The sequence below is a fragment of the Cebus imitator genome, unplaced genomic scaffold, assembly GCF_001604975.1.
Source record: "Cebus imitator isolate Cc_AM_T3 unplaced genomic scaffold, Cebus_imitator-1.0 Scaffold56, whole genome shotgun sequence".
Classification (NCBI taxonomy): domain Eukaryota; kingdom Metazoa; phylum Chordata; class Mammalia; order Primates; family Cebidae; genus Cebus; species Cebus imitator.
In genome coordinates, this window is record NW_016107371.1 from 2,836,424 (window position 1) to 2,858,809 (window position 22,386).

Here is a 22,386-nt window from a genome sequence, read left to right on the forward strand (position 1 = left end):
TTTTTCCTTGTAAATCTGTTTTAGTTCTTTGTGGATTCTGGATATTAGCCCTTTGTCAGATGGGTAGATTGCAAAAAATGTTTCCCATTCTGTTGGTTGCTGATTCACTCTAATGATTGTTTGTTCTGCTGTACAGAAACTCTGGATCCCATTTGTCTGTTAATTAGATCTCATTTGTTTATTTTGGCTCATTGGCATTTTAATAGATATTACATTGAATCTGTAGATCACTTTTGGTAGTTTTGACATTTTAGCAGTAGTAATTCTTTCAGTCCATGAAAATAGGTTACTTTTCCTTTTATTTTTGGTATTCAATTTATTTCATCAGTGTCTTATAGTTTTCATTGTAGAGATCTTTCTTTTCTTTAGTTCAGTTTATTCCTAGGTATTCTATTTTATTTTTTGTAGCTATTGTAAATAGGATTGCTTTCTTAATTTCGTTTTCAGATTGCTGCTGCCATACAGAAATGCCACTGATTTTTATATGTTGATTTTGTATTCTGTAACTTTGCTGAATTTGTTTAAGAGTTTTTGGTGTCATCTTTAGGGTTTTAACATAAGATTGTGTTATCTGTGTAAAAATCTAATCTTACTTCTTCCTTTCCAATTTGGATACCCTTAATTTATTTCTGTTGCTTAATTGCTTTTGCTAGAATTTCCAGTACTATATTGAATAAAAATGGTGAAAGTGGGTATCCTAGACTTGTTCCAGATCTTAGAGGAAAGACTTTTAATTCTTTTTCCCTTCCATATGGTGCTAGCTGTAGGTTTGTCATATGTGGCCTTTATTATTTTCAGACATGTTTCTTTTATATCTAGTATGTTTAGATTTAAAAATCATTATTAAATGAATTTTTAGAATGTTAATATGGCTATATGCTTTTGGTCTTTATTTTTATTATTGTGGTGTGTCATATTTCTATTACTGTCATGTGTCACATTTGTTGAATTGTGAATGTTGAACCATCTTTGCATTCATGGGTTGATTATGGTGAATGATCTGTATAATGTGTTGTTCAATTCAGTTTGTTAGATTTTTTTTTGAGGATTTTTGCATCTATATTCATCAGAGATACTGGCCTGTAGTTGTCATTGTTGTTTTTGCATCTTTGCCTGTTTTCATTCTCAGGCTAATTCTAGCCTCATAGAATGAGTTTGGCGGTAGTCTCTCTTTTTCAATTTGTTGGCAGAATTTGAGTAGAATTGGTATTAATTCTTCTTTTAAATATTTGATAGAATTCAGCGGTGACTCCTTCAGGTCTTGGGCTTTTCTTTGATGAGAGACTTTTTATTACGGCTTCAATCTTTTTACTCATATTGGTCTGTTTAAGTTTTCCATTTAATCATGATCCAATCTTGGTAGGTTGTGTGCATCTAGAAATGTATCCATTTCTTCTGTATTTTTCAATTTTTTGGTATATATTTGTTGATAGTAGTCTCTAATGATACTTTGTATTTTCATGGTATTAGTTTTAATGTCTTTTTTTATCTTTGATTTCTTTTATTTTGGTCTCTTCTCAGTTGTGTAGTGAGAGGTTTGTTAATTTTGTTTATGTTTTCAAAAAGCCAACTTTTCATTTTTCTTTTGTATTTTTTGTCTCAATTTTAATCATTCCTGCTTTTTTCTTTATTATATTTTTTCTATTAATATAGGGTTTGATTTGTTCTTGCTTTTTTATTTCTTTAACATGTATTATTAGGTTATTTGAAGTGTTTCTAATTTTTTGATGTAGCCATTTATTGCTGTAAACTTCCCTCTGCTTTACTGTACCCCATTAGTTTTGGTAATTTTGTATTTCTGTTTATATTTGTTCCAAGAAAATATTTAAATTTTCTTCTTAATTTCTTCATTGACTTATTGGACATTCACAAGCAGGTTGTTTAATTTCCATGTATATGTACAGTTTTTAACATTCCTCTTGTTACTGATTTTGAATTTGTTTCTTATGGTCAGAAAAGATACCTGATATGATTTTTACTTTTTAGAAATCATTGCTTTTTTTGTTTTCTGTTCTGTGTGATCTGTTCCAGAGAATGTTCTATGTGCTAATGAAAAGAATGTGCAGTTTGTCACAGTTGGATGAAATATTTTGTAAATGTCAGTTATATCCATTTGGTCTAGAGTTTAGTTTAATTCTGATTTTTTTGTTGTTGATTTCTTGTCTGTATGCTCTTTTATTACTAAGAGTGGGCGTTGATGTTCCCTAATATTACTGTACTGCAATCTATCTCTTTCTTTAGATGTGATAATATTTGACCTATATATTTGGGTTCTGTGACATTAGTTGCATGTAGATTTAGTTTTTATATCTCTTGAGTTGACCCCTTTATCATTAAATAATGACCTTTTTACAGCTTTTTACTTGAAATCTCATCGCTTCTGCTGATCTGTTTTGGTTTCTACTTACATGGAATATCTTTTCCATGTATGTATGTCTTTAAATGTCAAGTAAGTTTCCTGTATGCAGCAGATAGTTGGATCCTTAAAAAAAATTCGTTTTACCCGTCTGTCTTTTAAGTGGGGGATTTAGGCAATTCACATTTGGTAGTATTATTGATCAGTAACCACTTACTACTACCATTTTAAAATTTGTTTTCTGGTTGTTTTGTAAGTTCTTTCTTCCTTTCTTTTCTACTGTCTTCTTTTGTGGGTAAGTGATTTTTTTCCTGGTCTTATATTTTAATTCCTTGCTTTTTATTTTTAGTAAACCTATTATACTATTTCTTTGTGGTTTCTATTAGCTTACAAAATATGTCTTATAGTTATAGAAAGTTATTTTAAACTGATGACAGCTTCCTTTGATGTCAAAAAAGGAATCAATCAAGCAAAGTGAAAACTATACTTTAGCTTCATTTCCCCATTTAGTTTTTGTCATCTCCAATTTTATCTTTTAAATATGACTTTCTCTCAACAGATTGTTGTAGTTATAATTTTTGGTAGACTTTTGGTCTTCATACTAAAGATACTGCATGCCTCAATTATAGTTTTAAAGTAGTCTGAATTTGTCTGTGTGGTTACTTATACCAGTGAATTTTATACCTTCACAGGATTTTTTGCATGATTGTGTCTTTCTTTCTTTCTTTCTTTTTTTTTTAATTGATCAACTTCTTTTTGCATTTCTTGTAAAATAGGTCTGGTGGTAATGAATTCCCTCAGGGTTTGTTTGTTTGAAAACCTTTCTCCTTCATGTTTGAAGGATTGCTGTGTTGAGTACAGAGTTCTCTACTGCAAGTTTTTTCCACCAGCACTTTGAATATGTCACCTCACTTCCTCTTGGCCTATACAGTTTCTGCTGCTACGTCTGCTGCGAGATGTATTGGAGTTTCTTTATATGTTATTTGCTTCTTTTCTCTTGCTGCTTTTCAGATCCTTTCTTTGTTCTTGATGTTTGACAGTTTGATTATTATATGTCTTGGAGTAGTCTTACTTGAGTTGAATCTGCTTGGTATTCTTTAACCTTCTTGTACCTAGATATCTGTCTTTCTCTAGGTTTGGAAAGTTCTCTTATTATTTTTTCAAATACAATTTTTACCCAATCTCTATACAGCCTCCTCTATACAGCCAATAACTCATATATTTGTCCCCTTTAGCCTATTTTTCTAGAACGTGTAAGTATACTTCATGTCTTTCATTTTTCTTTTTTATCCTATGTGCATTTTCAAATAGTCTGTCTTTGAGTTACTGATTCTTTCTTCTGCTTGATCAATTCCATAATGAGACATTCTAATGCATTTTTAATTAATCATTGATGTTTCCAGCTCCAGGATTTGTTTGGTTGTGTGTTTCATGTGTCCAGTTTCCATGCTGCCATTTTTTTTTCTGAGAAATATCTGAATTCCTTCTCTGTGATTTATTGAAGTTTATTGAACATCCCCAAAATAGCTATTTTGAATTCCTTGCTAGAGAAGTTACATATCTCTATCACTCCAGGGTTGATTACTGGGACCTTATTTAGTATATTTGGTGAAGTCATATTTTCCTGAATGTTCTTGATGCTTGTATATGTTTGTTGATGCCTAGACATTGACAAATTAAGCATTTATTCCAGTCTTTGTAGTCTGACCTTGTTTGTTGGTCTTGCAGAGGATCTTCCAAGAATTCGAAGAATACAGAGTATTTACTTAAGCCTGTGGTAACTGTAGACATTTCAGCACTAGATGGCCCTCTAAGCCCATGTGTGCTGCAACTCCTAGCTATCCAGCCCTGATGGATGGGGAAGATAAGGTTCTCAGGCAAAGTACTTAGCTCTCTTCTATTCCTTTTCCCCAAGTGGAAGGGGTCTCTCTCTCTGTTGGGGGATAGTTGACTTGGCACTCCTGTGACCATAGCAAGTGGTACCATGCTCGATTATATTAGAATCCCATGGCGTCTCAGATCAGCACAGTACAGGGGCTTGCCCAAGGCCCCTGACCACTATTGCCTATCTGCAACCGATGTTTACTTGAGGCTAAGGCCACTGTAGTTAACAGGTGGTTAAGCCTTCCGGGACTTGGGTTCGTACTACCAGGGTGACATATTTCCTTTTGGCCTAGAGTGCATCTAGAAGGGCCATGCAGAAGCAATGGCCAATTGGGAGCTTTCGGATCCTGCCTGGTGGTTTATTTTACTTTAGCTGAGCTGGTACCTAGTTGTAAGGAAAAGTTTCCTCTGTTTCCTCCAAGAGAAAGGAGTCTCTGCACTGTACTGCTTAAAGCTGGGGAGGAGTGATGCAGGCATTATCTAATGGATACCACCAGTGGTTTCATGCTGGGTTGCACTTGGAGTATACAGCCTTTGAGAGCAGTGCAGTAGCAGGGTTCACCCAAGGAGTGCAATTGCTATGGTCTGGATGCCACTGAAATTTATTCGCAGCTCAAGGCCACTTTTGTTAGCCTGAGGTGAAGTGGGCCGGGATTTGGGTTCTTCCTGCTGGGATGGCAGATTCTCCTCTGCTCCAGGGCTCATTCTAAATGCTCCCTTTATGGGCACTTGTGGAATTCTGCCTGGTGTTAGTGTTCCACTCTAAGCACATATTCTTTCTTCTGGCTGTGCTCTCTAGGATTAAGTGAGGAGTGGTGTAGACAGTGCTGTTCTTTTCATCCTCTTCAATGCATCTCTTCTTGTTATTATGGTAAAACTAGGTACTGTGATCTCTCACATGATGTTTTAGTTTTCATGAAGGTGCTTTCTTGTGTAGATAGTTGTTCAAGTTGATGTTCCTGCCAGGGACATGATCACAGGAGATTCTATTTTACCATCTTACTCCGCCTTCCCTAAATCAATATTTCTTTCAAATAGAATACTTCTTTCAATATTTTAAAGGTACTGCTTTTCTGCCTCCTCCCTTTCACTGTTTCCATTGAGAAATATATCATTCTTGTCCTTGCTTTTCTGTGCATAATATATCCCTTTCCACTTGCTGCTTAAGTATTTTTTAACACTAGTTATGTGTAATTAAATTATGTTTTTTTGGGTGGATTTTTCTTCACGTCTGTTTCGTTTGAGGTTTATTGAGTTGTTTGGGTCTTTATAGTTTTCAAAGGGCCTGGAGGAGTTTTGGCCATGATTTTTCAAATATTTTTACTGTTTCCTCCTTTCTCTAGACAGCTTCAAGAACTCCTATTCCCTATGTATTAGGCAGCTTGAAATTGTCCTACAGCTCACTTATGTTCTTTCCTATAATCTTAATTTTATTTTTTTCTCTATGTTTTATTTTGTATTCTTTATATTATACATTCAAGTTTACTGGTTTTATCTTCTGCAATGTCAAATCTGCTCTTTATCGAATTCAGTGTATTTTTTAATAATCCCAGACATTGTAGTTTTTATGACTAGAATTTCAATTTGAGACTTAACAAGATATATTCTATGCTCTATGTAACTTTTAAAACATATAGAATACAATTATAATTACTGTTTTGATATCCTCTTTTGCTAATTCTAACCCACCTTGAGTCTGGGTTAGTTTTGATTTGATTACTCTCATTATGGTACGTGGGTTCTTCCTTTTTTTGGCACTTCTTTCATGTGTGGTATCTTAGGTTGGTTGACAGGTGTTGTATATTTTACATTGTTGGATGTTGGCTATTTTTGTGTTTCTATAACTGTTCTTGAACTTTCAGATATAGTTAATTTGTTAGGTGTATTTGGAGCAATGCTCAGTTTAGCACCAATTATTCTCCTCTATGGAGGAAAGACTGTGTCTTTAACCAATATCCCATATCCCATGAATTATGAGTTTTTCCAGTCTTGCTGGTAGGAACAACTATTATTCTTTTTAATCCTTTTAGATGTTCTTCTTTTTTACCTTATTCCCTTGAGTATTTTTCTCACATGTATGTTCGGCAATCATTACTGAGCTGAAGACCTGAAGAAACCCACTGGAGTTCTCTTGAGTTCTGTCTCTGTGCAGCTTTCTATATCAACCCTAAGTCTCTTTATATGTTGAGGGTTAGCCTGATGAGGATGGTTTATGGAAGAAGGATGGAACCAGAGGCAATATTCCCCACTTGTCTCATATTTTCCTTAAATTTAAGGATTTGTAAGATAATAAAATATAATCTAGATTTTGGCTCAAGAAAGTCATCCCTGGATTCATTTCATTAGCTTTTCTACATTTTTATTTAAGCAAGAAGACTTGTCATGTATAAATTTTGTCTATATTCTGAATAAAAAGACAATTTTTTTTCCAAATTTGATTATCATGCTTAGTTGCCTTACGTAGAAGGCTTTTTTTCTCTACAGATACTAAATATATTTCTTTGATTTATCACAGCCCAAAAGGATTAATCTTAGTGAAAGTTGGTCTTACTAAGCTTATGAAATAGAATAATGAGAACACAAATATTACATAGCTTACAATTTAATTACAAAGCTATTTAAAAATTCTCTTAGTAATCTTTTAAGAGAACACAATAACATAACCTTTAGTTTTAATTTTGAGGCTCTTTCATGTGGAGCCATCCTTAACATTTAATTAATTCTCTTGAGGTACATTTAGGATATAGAGAGAATAAATGAAGGGCAGGACATATGGAAGTACCAACACAATAAAATTTTATGAAATATTGGTTCTGTTTATTTCCTTTTAAGAAAAGCTATTAATAAATAAAAGTCATATATTTAATCAAGTGAAAAAGTAATGACTTTATAAAGAAGCAATTATTTTGTAATCATTGAATGGTGATATTAGAAAGACATTAAAGTAATTTACAATGAGGATTGTTTTAAGCATCAAAGTGTGGCAACTTTAACTATTTTTTTTCTTTTTGGTAAGAGAAATAGATTATCACCTGCTTAATCACTAATTTTGTAAGTAATAAATAACATATATTTTCCATAATTGTACTGTTTAACTTAAAATGTAACCTGAATTTTTCACTTTATAAATAGATTTGAAGCATAATGACATAAGTTTATAATGGTTATAAAGGAAAGCGATTAAAAAATTTTAATTTTATTTTTAGAATGTGATTCTTAAGCAAGTTCTTTGAAATATATTGGTATAAGTGGCAATTTGGGGGTTGTTTCTCTTCAGCAATCTCTGGGTGAGTTCACGAGTTCTTTATATTTCGAAATATATTACAGTGGTCTTGAAAGTAAGATCACTTATGTGGAAGGAATGCTTTTTGGGAATAAGTGGTGTCAATAACTTCAAGGGCAAAGATTTTATTGTGTATTCTTAAAACTGATCTACCTGAGAACACTTTCTGTTTTGTGAATGTTTCTTTTTCAACTCACTGTTACAATTGTTCTATTTTTCAAAAGAAAGGTTCATTCCTCAACCTTACCTATTCTGAATCTATTTTTATATAGTACATTGGCTTTTGGTGTAGAAGTCTCTGGAGCACCACACAAAGTGACAATTCCAGAATACTTTGTCCTTGGGGAGAGTTCAGAAGCAAAGCAATGAGAGGGTTTGTAAGAAATATAGAAGGGGGTAACACCTTATTTGATTCAGCCAACAGACTTTTGGGGAGATTCTATTGCCTCATCTATTGTTTTTAGAATTATAATTTGGATGTGAGATTGCCATTTGTGAATCACTATAATAGCTATTTTAATTTAAAAATTAAGTTGGACTCTTTTTTATAGAAAGCCAGATTTGATGGTTTGACACTGTGGAGTGGTGTGCCAAATGAGTTGTATAGTAGACATTTTCCATATATATTCCATGTATAAGCTAAATATGAAGTTCCAAGATCTGATGAAAATATATCAGGCAGGTGTGGTGGCTCAAGCCTGTAATCACAGCACTTTTGGTGGCCAAGGTGGGGTGGATCGCTTGAGCAGGAGTTTGAGATCAGCCTGGGCAACATGGTGAAACCTCATCTCTGCCAAAAATACAAAAAATTAGCCAGGCATGGTGGTGAGTGCCTGTGGTCCCAGCTACTTGGGAGGCTGAGGTAGGAGGATCTCTTGAGCCTGGGAGGTGGAGGTTGGAGTAAGCCAAGATCTGCCACTGCACTCCAGCCTTGACAAGAAAGCCAGACCCCATCTGAAATATATATACATATATACATATATATATATATATACACACATACACATATATATATACACACACATACATATATATATAAATATATATATCACTTTTAAAATGTACATGTACAATACACAATATATCTGAAGATGCATCCTAACCATTTAAACTTTATGTTATTTTAATTTTCAATTTTTGTTTTGTAGAGATGTGGTCTTACTCTGTCACTCAGGTTAGAGCGCAGTGGCACAGTCATAACTCACTGGAGCCTTGAACTCATGGGCTCAAGGGATCCTCCTGCTTGAGCCACCTGAGTAGCTGGGACTACAGGTGCACACCACCTCACCCATTTAATTTTTAAATTTTTTTTTTTTTTTTTTTTGTAGAGATAGGGTCATACCACCTTGCCTAGTATAGTCTCAAACCCCTGGGCTTAAACAATCCTCTTGCCTTGGCCTCCCAAAGTGCTGGGATTACAGGCATGAGCCACCATGCCTTGGTCAAAACTTAAATGTTAATTTAAAAATGTGTGAGAAGTATATGGTTTTAGAGATTTATTTTAGATTAGAGACAAAATACTTGTAGCTCTCTGGATATATGGCAAAGGCAAGTATACTTGGTTATTGGTATATCTACATTTGAGAGCTGCTTCTGGTATCCACTTAGTGTTAATCTCTTGGTGTCAAGGATACTGTTTAGCACATGATGTGCTCATCAATAGTTAAGCTTCTTATCAGCAGATAAGGTGAGTGCCAAGTTAAATAGATTTCCTTTGGTATATATAAAGAAGATTAATAATAGCATCTATAATGAATTCTAATCATAATAGGAGACTATACAACAGTTTAAGATATGAAAAATTCATGATATCACCAAAACTGCAGGATGGTAAAACAGACTGTAGATACAGGAGCACAAAGGAAATGGAATGCAGGCAAGACATGTAAGATGGGTTAGACATTGGTCATTAATTTCTTTATCCCTTAAAAATGGAATACCCAGTTAAAACCTCATCCAGTTTCTTTTCAAGCATTCCTAACATAAAACTTTAATTTCATTTGTAAGCAAAAAGTAAATGAACAATGAAAGAATGTTTTTTGAAGTTAAAATAAAAGTGCAGTAATAATACTTATTTTAAGTTAAAATCCATTAAATAGGACACTGGATTTTTTTCTTTTCTTTTTTTTTTTTTTTTGNCATCTGTGGACACAAGTTTTCATTTCTTTTGAGCATATACCTACTTGTAGAAGTGATTTAATGGTAACTTTATGTTCAACTTTTTAAGAAACTGCCAAACTGTGCAAAGCAACGACATGGTTTTCTCTCCCACAAACAGTGTACAAGGGTTCCAATTACTCCACATACTCCCCAATATTTTTTTTTTTTTTTTTTGATGGAGTATCACTCTGTTGCTCAGACTGGAGTGCAGTGGTACAATCTTGGCTCATGGCAACTTCCACCTCCTGGGCTCAAGCGATTCTTCTGCCTCAGCCTCCTAAGTAGTTGGGATTACAGCTGCCCACCACGATGCTCAGCTAATTTTTAAATTTTTGGTAGAAACAAGGTTTCACCACGTTGGCGGCTAGTCTCAAACTTCTAACCTCAGGTGATCTGCCCACCTCAGCCTCCCAAAGTGCTGGGTTTACAGGCATGAGCCACAACTTCCGGCCAAATGTCTTCTGTTTCTAAGTCCTTTGCAGTAAGTATATTAGAATACTGGTGAATCTCACTTAGTCCAAACAGACTTTCTATGTATTTCCTATTGCTAGAAGAAGCCCCAGATCTATACTTCCTATAGTTTTCAGCTTTTTAATTGGCCCCACTATCCACTTTGTCATCTAAACCAGAAAGGTAGGGATCATTTCAAGTTTCTTTCCTTTGCCAAATTTATTTGATTTTTTTCATTTCTGCTCTATCTATGTAAACTACTGATGCTGTCTTTTTTAGCTTCTTATCTTCTGTCAGCTAGACTAAGGCCAATCTTCTAATTGATCTCTCTGCTTCAGTTTTGGCCTGCGAATCACATCCTTCACACATCTCCTTTATGATGCATTCTTTGGGTGCCTCATGTGAATTAACCACTCACATTTTTGTGCCACACTGGATTCTTTAGACAGTCAGTCTAGTACTCTTAAAAATTTATTATTACTAATTGATTAGATCTGTTTAATTGATCTCAACTACTGTAGGTTTCTATGTTTTTGGCACATAATAAGTCAGTGAATTAATGGAGGCAAGAAGTCTAGTGTACTTACCATAAACATGCTATTCTGGGATAAGTATTGCATTTTATTCCAGCTCTTTGTTGTAGCTCGGCACTGTGATAATGTTTTCTGGAAGATGGCAATCCAAACTTGTGGATGAATTAAAAAGATAAACTCTACTAACAGAATTTAATTGTTGTTATTCTAGGAAAAAAGTAGATAATCCCTGAGAGAGAATATTGTGGTGGTGTGAAAGAGAGATATTTTTGGATTGATTAGAGAAGGTAGTCAAGAAGAGAGAGGCAAGTGATGGTGGTTTAACTACACAAAATATAGAGCACTGTTATAGATGGAGGGATCTATAGTAAGAGAAAGATTGAATACCGCTATCTAGAGAAGGATTCTGAGGGGAAACTAACATTAGTTTCCTAGAGACTGGGGAGCTAATCATGGAAAGTTATATACAGAATAGTTATTGGCAGATGATTTTGCCACATATAATCTGAAATGGTGCCATGACAATCAAGAGGAAATATCAGAGGGGGAAATAATGATAGATTCAATGATATAAGTGATAATGAGAAGGTAGATTTGGGAGTAATACTTAAAGTAAATTGATCTTGTGGAGGGGTAGGGTGACTGGTTATTAGAAGTGGTAAGATAGTAAGGATGGCCATAAGGATGTGATTATATTATTAAATTTTTAATGAATATTTCTGGGCATACTTCACATTACCATTGGAATTCCCAGGTCTAGTAATTATGACCTAAATAATTAACTGATCATTGAAATCTTAGAGAAAAGAGATATAAAATCAACAAAGACACTGATGTTATATAGAGGCAGTGCTATCAAATGGCCATAGTGCAAGATCTGAAGTGAATCAAGATGTCATTTTTATTTTTAATTTTATTTTATTTTAAGTTTCAGGATACATGTACAGGATGTGCAGGTTTGTTTCATAGGTAAATGTGTGCCATAGTGGTTTGCTGCACCTATCAGCCCATCACCTAGGTATTAAGCCCAGCATGCATTAGCTATTTTTCCTGATGTGTTACATCCCTACCCCTTCCCCTGGCCCCCACCAACAGGCCTCAGTGTGTGTTCCCCTCCCTATGTCCACGTGTTCTCATTGTTCAGTTCTGAAAGATATGGGATTTTAAGATGGGACTAAGCGACTGAGACTGAGTGATTTTCTTTCCTCTGAGTCACAGATGTTGTACTATCACCCATATTTCAAAGAAACAGTGATATTTCAAAACACATGATTTTGGTTTTTAATTCTTGTAAGTTCTTGTAATATACCAGCCATTATTATTGCATTATCACTTTTACTGTTATCATTATTTTATGTTAAAGAAAAGAAACAATTGAGTTTACTTTCTAGTTTATTTAAATGTCCTTTTGACCAAAATATGTATTTTCTCATTTTATTTTCCACACTTAACATATTGGGAAACAGTGACCCCAAATTACCAATGGTGATCAATAATATTTTATCTTTAATGACTTTAAAAAGTTTTGCTTTTTAGTTATATAAAATTTAAAAGACTTCTAAATAATTGAGACAGAGATAAACTTCAGAAGCAATATGTATAATTCATTTAAAATTACATTTTATCTACTTTTGATAGTATATGATGAAATGCATAAACATTGATACTATGTTTTTTTTTATTTGTCTTTGTATATAAAAGCTTTTTTCTTAAACATTTCTCAGTTTTTGAGTTCAGTGTTTAGCTGATTTTGTTTGTAGAAAGAGTATTTTTTTTTCCTGATGTTTGGATATTTGCTTTTATGGAAATTATTTTGTTTATATATCTTAATATAGTCTATTATGTAGCATGCTTTTGCTTGAATTGAATAAAATGTATGGAAAAATTTCTTTCCTAAAATTTTTTGTTTAAAATCTAAAATTTTAGATTTTAGTCAAAATGTAATTTAGAAATTTTCAGAATTTTAATTTCACTTAAAAAACTTTTAAAACTCTTATTTGTTTTAAGAATGGAATTAATTATTTCTTTTTTGTTTTGTCTTTTCTGTCTTTTCTAACTTGCTTTCGTGGATATTCACTCCAGGAGGACAAAGTGGTTAGAGTTCTTTTTTCTGTCTAATATTAGTTTTTCCTTATTGTTGTTATTGCCAGTTTTAATTTTATAGCTATATTTAATTTATATACTTCTCAGTGTTTTAAGTATGATGCATGATAATTGCTAAGCATTATGGCATATTTAAGCATGCTATCTGCTTTTACTGAAAAACTTACATTAAATTATTTATACTTTATATATTATCGATGAAAAATTGATAATTTGATTTTTAAAGAGGCTTGCCTTTTTAGAATTTAGCATTTTTCTCAAGGAGACCTCATAGCATTCCTCATTGTGATAAAATTTCTATAATCTTCTGTTATGCTAAAGTCATCATTGTACTGATAAGGTTTTAAAATCTTATCTTTCTGACTTAGTATAAAGATTAACTGTTGTAATAATGAAGTAATAACACTGAATATGAATATTCTGAAGTATGTATTTGACAGTTGATGTAAGTATTTAATGTATTTTATTTTTCTTATATGTTTAGAATTTGGTAAAACATCTATCTTATTATCTTCATGTTAAATATTGGATGTGTTTATAATTTAAAAATAGGTAGATAAAGCTAAACTACAGACTAGGTTTTAATCATCTGCTAGTGTGTGCCCTTAGTGATTTGATTTGAATTTGGGTCTGTCATGGAGACTGATGACTCCCTGCAAATATAGATAAATATTTTATCTCATTCTTTAGATGAGTCAGATTTAAACTTGAGGACTTTTCAAGTTTTCCAATTTCAAATTGGCATAAAACTCAAAGAGAGTATCATTCAGCTGATAGTTTCTAAATATTGCCTTTTTCTTTCTTTCTTTCTTTACCTTTTTTTAACCAGTTGGAGCTTTCTTCTTCTCCTCCAAGTCTTTAGTTACTCAGTTGGGGATGATGTAGATGGTGACAAATGTTGTATATGGGTTTAGAATAAAATTTCTGAATGGAAGAAAGATTACTGCTAGTTCTTTCTTTTTCTTGCCTTTAAAAAAAAATACCTATAGGAATTCTACCAAACTTTAGATGCGGTTTTGAAGATATATGGGTGAATTTATGTAGACATGTCCCAGACTGTGTGTCATCCTTGATCTGGGACAGTTTCCCTAGAGAACCTATAAGCTATCTACCAGCCCACCTGATTTTCTGACTCACAAGTAGCATAATTCAGGCAATTTATAACCTTTAGAATCTCTGGTGCTACTTTTGTGTCCAGAGTTAATGCAGGATGCGTAATGGTCTAATTATTGTTTGTGGTTTCCATGGTGAATTCTGACACCTGTCCCAGAAATGAGACACTTAATGATGATAACTCAGCTTTAGAAATGACTTTTATGCATTGATAAGCTTTCAAGATTTAACAGTCTGTATTTTAAACTAAAGATTGACTGCAAGATAAAAGTATAATTTTGTGTGGATTTGGAACATTGCAAATAAAATTCAACAGGCCTTTTTATAACACTTTTTGTGCATCACTGTTCAATAGAACTTTCATCAATGATGAAAATGTTTTATATCTTCATTATCCAATTCAGTAAATTCTAGCCACATATAGCTATTGAACACTTGAAAAGTAGCTAGTTGACTAAAAAATGGAATTTTAATTTCTTTAATTTTAATTAATTTAAATTTAAATAACCACCTGTGGCTAATGGTTAAAGTAACCCTAAGTCTAGATAGCAAATTCTATGAGTTTTCAACTTCTAAGGCAATATACAAGCCCTTGAACTCATACTAGCAATATGGTGTATATTCTAACAGTGGATGTGAAAGCCATACAGTCTCTAAGAAGAGTATACTTGCTAGTACTAATCATATCTAATGCCAAGGAGGATAATGGGCAAGGGACATCCTCCCAAGGTAGAATCAAGTGATATGAAAGACAGTCATCAAGGGAAAATATCTAGATAGCTCAATCAGGGGCAGCCAGGTAGGCTAACCAATGAAACTAAGCTATTGTTCATATAGGGATTGCTGTGTTCTATGGACAGTTGTCACTCTTTGTTTATTATTGTTCATATTTCTGAGTGAGAGTTCTTATTACAGTTTCTCTGTTTTTTTTCCTCAATCATTGTGTAATTGGGAACAGCTATAATTTGTCTTCTAGTGTATAGGTGAGTGGTTCATAATGATGCACACTGGGCCACGATCAGAAGATTTGTTTTTTCTCAGATATCCTGGATTTGGAATCAGATTTTATGACTAGATGAAACTTTGGGATTACCTCCTTTAGGGAGAAGGTGAATGTATTACATGTAAAATATATGTATGGAATGTTGAGTAGTTGAAAAAGGAGACTGTTGTCAACTCTGCCCGATGGCTCAACAGACTTTTTTTTTTTTGGTGGCGGGAGTCTCACTTGCTTTGTTGCCCTGGCCGGAGTGCTGTGGTGTGATCTCAGCTCACTGCAACCTCCACCTGCTGTATTCAAGTGATTCTCCTGTCTCAGCCTCCAGAATAGCTGGGATTACAGGCGTCCGCCACCGCCACCACCCCGTCGGGTACTTTTTTTTTTTTTAAATGTTTTTAGAAGAGACAAGTTTCACCACGTTGGCCTGGCTGATCTCAAATGCCTTGGCCTCTCAAAGTGCTGGGGTTACAGGCGTGAGCCACCACACCCCTCCTCCAACAGATTTTTTAAACTTCCTTCTCTTTTGCAATCTCCACTAGATAGACTGGAAAAATATAAAACATTCTTAGCTTTCCTTGTAACTGGGAATGGCTGTGTGACACAGTTCTAGCAAATGAGTTTTAAGAAAGTATTTGAGAGCTGCTGGGAGGTCATGATTTTTAAAAAAGATGTAGCTGACACAACCTTTTAGTGCAAAAGTAATGCTTTGACTTGACCAGCCATTTGTGATAATGAAGGAAAGGCCAAGAGCACTGGAGTCATTAGTCATGACATTGTTGAGCCAGTGAGTTAATGTCATCAGATATTTCCCCAATGTGAGAAAAATATTGCCTCCCCAAATTTGTTTCTGTCACCAGTAGTCAATATTTTTTTGCCTCTTATACCCAAAAACACTCCTAATGGAAACACTAGTAAGATATAGAGTGCAGCAGGGAAACCATAAAAACATCTAGAGTTGATTTTCTGTAGAAATGCAGAAGTACAATAAAGGAAGTACATGTGATCATTGCCCAGTTCTCATCTATGTATTTTTGCCTCTATAAATGTTTTAAGAAGTAGGATCATTTAACACATTTTCTCATTTATTGCATATAAATAACCCCAGGTTGTTAGTAGTAAATTATTATGAATATGTTGGTCTTCGAGATTAAATTTTTCCTCAGTTATAAATTTATTCTATTTTACATAGGATCAAAACAAAGAGAATTGAAAAATTTTAAACATAATTTTATATTTCCTAGATCTTTTGGAATGCCTAGGGCAAATAAGTAAACTTACGCTCTATTGTAAATTATTGTCTCACAGGCCAGAATATATATCTAACTGTTTATCTATTACTAAATACTGATATAGGCATGTCTAGTGAGAACAACATGAAATTAAAGTTTTGGAACAAAATTAAGCTCATTTCACTTTCTAGAGGCAATTTATCATCTGTTTACAGAAAGACTACTTTAATGTGGTTATTAAATTTTTCCTTTTTCTCTTTTTACAACAGTTACTAGTTTTCTTAGGATATTAGTATCTCTTGAAACCATATTAGATAAAAATTTCACTTGTTATTAACAGGTCATTAACTTTTATTATACAAGAATAATGTTACTAATGGTCATTGTTACTGAAATGAAGGATGTGGAAGGGAAGCATACAGTTTATCTCTTGGTTTGCAGCTGCAGCTATGATATTCAGAGGAAGGTGCTCTGTGTTTTCAGTGTAATCTGATACCTTTTCTAATTTAAGCACATTATACCTTCATAATTTAAGCACCTAGGCCTTCATAACCTATGTAGTCTTCTAGCTGCTCTTTGTTATATTCTCATACAGAGTTGCAGTTTAGCATATACTTAAAAGTATTTTTCAAATTATATCATTTTTGATTATTCCATTTCATCTGAGCAGTGGCCGTGTGGAGCCTTATTCTAGTAAATACTGACTTAACAGTGGTAGATTAATTTATTTGCATTTGCGCTTCTGTTTATTAATACAGTAACATGTAAATGACCTTAACAAAATTGTTCTAGAAACTGAATATAACAGTCTGTCACAGCAAATTCTTATCATAAAATCACAAGTTTATATATTACTATACCATTAGACCTATTGTGTTGTAAACCTGACAAAGACCAGCATTCTTACGTTGTTTAACTGGGAAACAAGACAAACATCCAGAGTATTTTTGTTAGCAACATAGAAGTATTTTGGACTGTATTATTTAGACATCATACTATCAATAAGAATATAGGAAAAAATGAGTCTAGATGGCTGGAAGAGTTTTGAGTAATTTAAAAGGCAGAGAGAGGCTATTGACTATTTGTTTGAATATATTATACATTCTAAGTTTAGAAAAAAATTCATAATTTAAAAAACCATCTGATTGCATATTTAGAATAAATGCACAAATGAACTTAAAAATCTGATTTAGGTTTGATATGGTTCGGCTTTGTATCCTTGCACAAATCTTATGTTCAGTTGTAATTCCCAGTGTTGGAGATGGGCCTTGGTGAGAGGTGATTGGATCATGGGGGTGGATCCTTTATGAATGGTTTAGCACTGTCCCTTTGGTGCTGTTCTCCAGATAGAGTTCGTACAAGATCTGATTATTTTTAAGTGTATAAAACCTCCCCACCCCTCTCTTTTGCTCCTGCTCTGGCCATGTAGTATATGCTGGCTTCCCCTTTGCCTTCCACCATAATTGCATATTTCCTGAGACCTCCTTAGAAGCCAAGCAGATACCAGAATCATGCTTCCTGTACAGCCTGAGAAACTGTAAGCCAATTAAACCTCTTTTCTTAATAAATTCTGCAATCTCAGGTATTTCTTTATAGCAATGTGAGAATGGACGAACACAGGTTTCCTATAAAAACAGATTAAAAATTCACACTGTGAAAATTCTATGAATTAAAATATCCTATAGGGCAATTATAAAAAATGTGTATGACAGCTCAAAATGTTAATAAAGAGCATGTGTTGAAGTTTCATAAAATATGATATTAGTAGGAACTGATTTATAATGACTTTCAGTTTGGCTGTGATATAGCTCACAGGAAGTTGGAGAGATGACAAAGCATATTTATAATTGCAGTGTAACTAACTTTTTGTGAGTAGGCACAGGTCATACATTTTTATTATATGTTTTCCTACTTTTTTACCTTTTAGATAACTTTGCTTTGAACAGGTTATTTCAATTGTGAATACCATTTCATACAACCTATAACTGAAAATGAAATCTATTTTCTTATCCTGCATGGGATTCCCATAACTATAAAATACCATCAGTGAGAGTTTATGAGCTCCTAAAGTGGGAGAAAATGTCAGTGGCTATACAGGATTGGTGTGTTTGAGAGTTGAGAAGAGAATAAAAAGATAGAGCAGTCCAGGATGACTACTAGCTTTTTGCATTGAATGAGGATCTTTGTGTTGAAACCAGTATATGGAAGATGGAGGAGCCTTTTTAGGGTGGCAGGGGTTGGGGGGTGAGGTTAGAGAAGGCAATGATTTTATGAATATACTGAATTTGAAGAGCTTTTGGGAAACTGGGAATATAAGTTTATTAATACTATCATTTAACATTTATTGACCAGGTGTGATGGCTCACACGTATAATCCTAGCACTTTGGGAGGCCAACTTGGGCAGATCACTTGAGGCCAGGAGCTTGATACTAGTTAACATAGTGAAACTTCATCTCTACTAAAAATATATGTATATATATAAATTAGCCCAACATGATGGCACACACCTGTAGTCCCAGCTACTTGGGAGGCTGAGGAACAAGAATCGCTTGAAGCCAGAAGACGGAGGTTGCAATGAGCTGAGATCACGCCACAGCACTCCAGCCTGGGGACAGAATGAGAGTCTGTCTGAATTAAAAAAAAAAAATCATTTAACATTATTAAACAATTATTAGTAAAGAGCACTGTAATAGACTTTTGAATGTTTGTTATTTTATTTCATTCTCATGAATACTTCTATGCAACCCAAATGTGGAGAAGCTCTAAAAGAGGCTGAGGTAGGATCCAACATGAAATGATTAAGAACACAAATTCTAATTGCAGAATGCCTGGGTTTAAAGCCAGGCCTCCTCTATTATTTTGCTAACTATATTAGGTTACCACTGTAAGCCTCACTTTCCTTATCTCTAAATGGAGGTAATCATTAACTGTATATTAACAGTGCCTAATTCATCGGATTGTTGTATTTGATTATTGATTCCTTCCCTGGCACTCTGAGGAACCGCTTTCTTAATTGACAATAAGGAAAGTGAAACCCACCACCTTGTTTAAAAATGAACAGGAGAATGTATTATGTTTCAAGAGAAAAGATAAAATAGAGCATTCTTAGTCATTGAGTCCAGTGATGATCTAACACAACAGTCCCCAACCTTTTTGGCACCTGGGACTAGTTTCATGGAAGACAATTTTTCCATGAATCAGGGGTGAGGGGATGGTTTCGAGATGATTCAAGAACATCACAGTTATTATGCATTTTATTTCTGTTATTATTACATTGTAATATAGAATGAAATAATTATACAATTCATCATAGTATAGAATCAGTGGGAACCCTGAGCCTGTTTTCCTGCAACCAGACAGTTCCATCAGGGGTTGTTGGGAGACAGTGAAAGATCATCAGGCATTAGATTCTGATAAGCAGTGTGCAGCCTAGATCCCACCCATTTGCAGTTCAGGATAGGGTTTGTGTTCCTATGAGACTCTAATGCTGACGCTGATCTGACAGGAGGCAGAGCTCAGGCGGTAATGTAAGTGATAGGGAGATGCTGTAAATACAGATGAAGCTTTGCTTACTCGCTCTCCCACTGCTCACCCTTTGCTGTGCAGCCCTGTTCCTAACAGGTTATGGACTGATACTCCTGATCTGTTAGGGGTATTCCTGATCTCATAGGCTGTTAGCTTTGCTGGGTCTTTCCAGGGCCTTGATTTAATCTATCTGACTAGGACAGAGTCAGGAAGAGAACTCCTTTCGGCCAGCCTTTTTTGTATATAACTGCATGTGATTTCTCATCTCTGGCAGAATAAACTGATTTATTTTCATTTTCCCTCACTCATTTCTCTTCTTTCTTAATTGCAGTCTTAGCTCTCAATGCTCCGGTAACTGAAATGACACTTTTAGTTCCTTTAACTCCTTCCTCTAGGCCTATCCTACCTCTAATTCCTATGTCTCTCTGTAATACAAGTCTTCATTACTCCTTTGTTATAGTATATAAAATATTTATGCTTATTTTAAAGAAGACTATTGTGTATTTGGATGGGTAATATAAGGGCATGGCATAGACTTCAGAATGTGCAAAAGTATATATAGCAAAAACTAAGTCTCTTTCCCATCTCTGGTCCTCAGTTCCTCAATTTCCCAGTTCCACATTTCTTTACCCCACATAAAAGTTACAATTTTAAAAATATATTCTGAGAGATATTAGGTAGACATAATTTTTACTCAAGTGATGTGCATCTTAATTATAACTCTTACTTGAATATCTTGGAAATTTTACTGTATTGGTACTCATAGAGTTAACATGTTTGTCTTAGTGAATTCATCATTATTTTGTATGGATGTGCCACAGTGTATATAGCCAGATTATATCTAATCTTTGGCTATTATGAACAGTACTTCAGTAAATATTTTTGTACCTATGTTATACAGCATATGTGCAGATGTGCCTGTAGGGTAAATTCCTTGATGTGGAATTGCAGGGCTTTTCAAATTTTGATTATTATGCCAGATTTTTCTCTCCAAAGGTTGTATTAATTTATACCTCCACTAACAGCATGTGGGAGTGCATGTTCCCCACATCCTAATAACATCATATCAAACTTTTTAATCTTTACTAGTTTCATTGTGGTTTTGTTTTGTTTTGTTTTGTTTTGAGATGAAGTATCCCTCTTGTTGCCCAGGATGGAGTGCAGTGGCGCAATCGCGGCTCACTGCAACCTCCACCTCACAAGTTCAAACGATTCTCCTGCCTCAGCCTCCCGAATAGCTGGGATTACAGGCATGCGCCACCACACCCTGCTAATTTTGTATTTTTAGTAGAGACGGGGTTTCTCTATGTTGGTCAGGCTGGTCTCGAACTCCCGACTTCAGATGATCCACCCACCTCAGCCTCCCAGAGTGCTGAGATTGCAAATGTGAGCCTCTGCACCCGGACTTCATTGTGATTTTAATTTGCATTTATCTTACTATGAGTGATGTTGAACATCTTTTCTTGTTTACAAACCATTGTAGTACTGTCTATTCATGTCTTCAAAAAAGAGCAAAGCTCTACATTTTGTTTAGATTCTGAAATCATCAAAAGTACTTTTATTAATATATACTTCTTATATTGAAGAAGATGCTGTACCAAACAGTGGAAGTTTCACTACGTTTTTAGTGTTTGAGATTAAAGGGGCTAGAATAAGGTAAAAAAGGAATTTTAAAAATTTAATGGTTTTATCCTCTTTCCAAAAGTTTAATGATAATCTTGCATGTATGTTTTTCTACAAGACCATTTAGAAGCGGTTTGATTGGCAAGTTCACTTCAAAGTCATTTATATATAAATTATTAACAAACATAATTTATAAATCATCACTTAGCCATACAAATTATATTTATAACTTTATGCATGCCATTTAAAAATATTGTTTCAAATATTTCCAAAACCTTAATAGTATGTACAAATGTAGAAATGAGGTTTATATTTTTAAAGATAAAGACAGATTCTGTAGTACACTTGGATGAGATTTTATATATATATATTTATTGTACTTTAGGTTCTGGGGAACATGCGCAGATCATGCAGGATTGTTGCATGGGTACATACATGGCAATGTGGTTTGCTGCCTCCATTGCCCCATCACCTATATCTGGCATTTCTCCCGCGTTATCCCTCCCCAACCTCCTTACCCCCTGGTGTCCCTCCCCTAGTCCCCTCCAGATTTTTTTTCTTGAATATTAAGTGTTAGGAAACAGGGAGGATGAAGCTCATGATACAAGTAGGATATAGGAAAATCGAGACATTTGATTTTAGTCTTGCGAGTTCAAATAATGGATCTTTGTAACTAATGAGGAGTTTACTGAAAGTCCAAATGACTGCTTCATAGGTTCCCTTTAATCAAAATTGCATTTCTTTTTTTTTGTCCTCTAAATCTTATTTTTATTTTATTGGTTAATTAAATTATTATTTTTTTAATTTCAATAGGTTTTTGGGGAACATGTGGTGTTTGGTTACATGGTTAAGTTCTTTAGTGGTGATTTCTGATATTTTGGTGCACCCATCACCCGAGCAGTGTACATTGTACCCAATATGTAGTCTTTTTTCTTCATGTACATTCAGAATTTTTATTTTAAAACAAAGAATCAGAGTAACATTAACAATAGAAAATCCATATGGAAATAGTCACAATCTGCTCAGTGAGAAATGGGAAAACAACTTCTCTGCGTTACTGCCAGCCTACTGTTAGAGGAGCCAGAAGTTTACACGAAGTTGGAAGGTCACCTTTACAGCTAAACCC

At 34.2% G+C, this 22,386-nt stretch overlaps 1 protein-coding gene across 32 annotated transcripts in view; it reads left to right on the forward strand.

Moving 5' to 3' along the window:
• The window catches only part of RIMS2 (regulating synaptic membrane exocytosis 2), a 688,984-nt gene that overhangs the window by 160,284 nt on the left and 506,314 nt on the right, over positions 1-22,386 (forward strand). For 23 of the 32 annotated variants that reach the window (XM_037738660.1, XM_037738669.1, XM_037738672.1 and 20 more), the window contains one exon: positions 12,749-12,760. The exons of the other annotated variants lie outside the window; for them this stretch is intronic. In XM_037738660.1, coding sequence (XP_037594588.1) covers positions 12,749-12,760 — 12 coding nt within the window. The remainder of the gene's footprint in view (positions 1-12,748; positions 12,761-22,386) is intronic. 32 annotated transcript variants of the gene reach the window in all.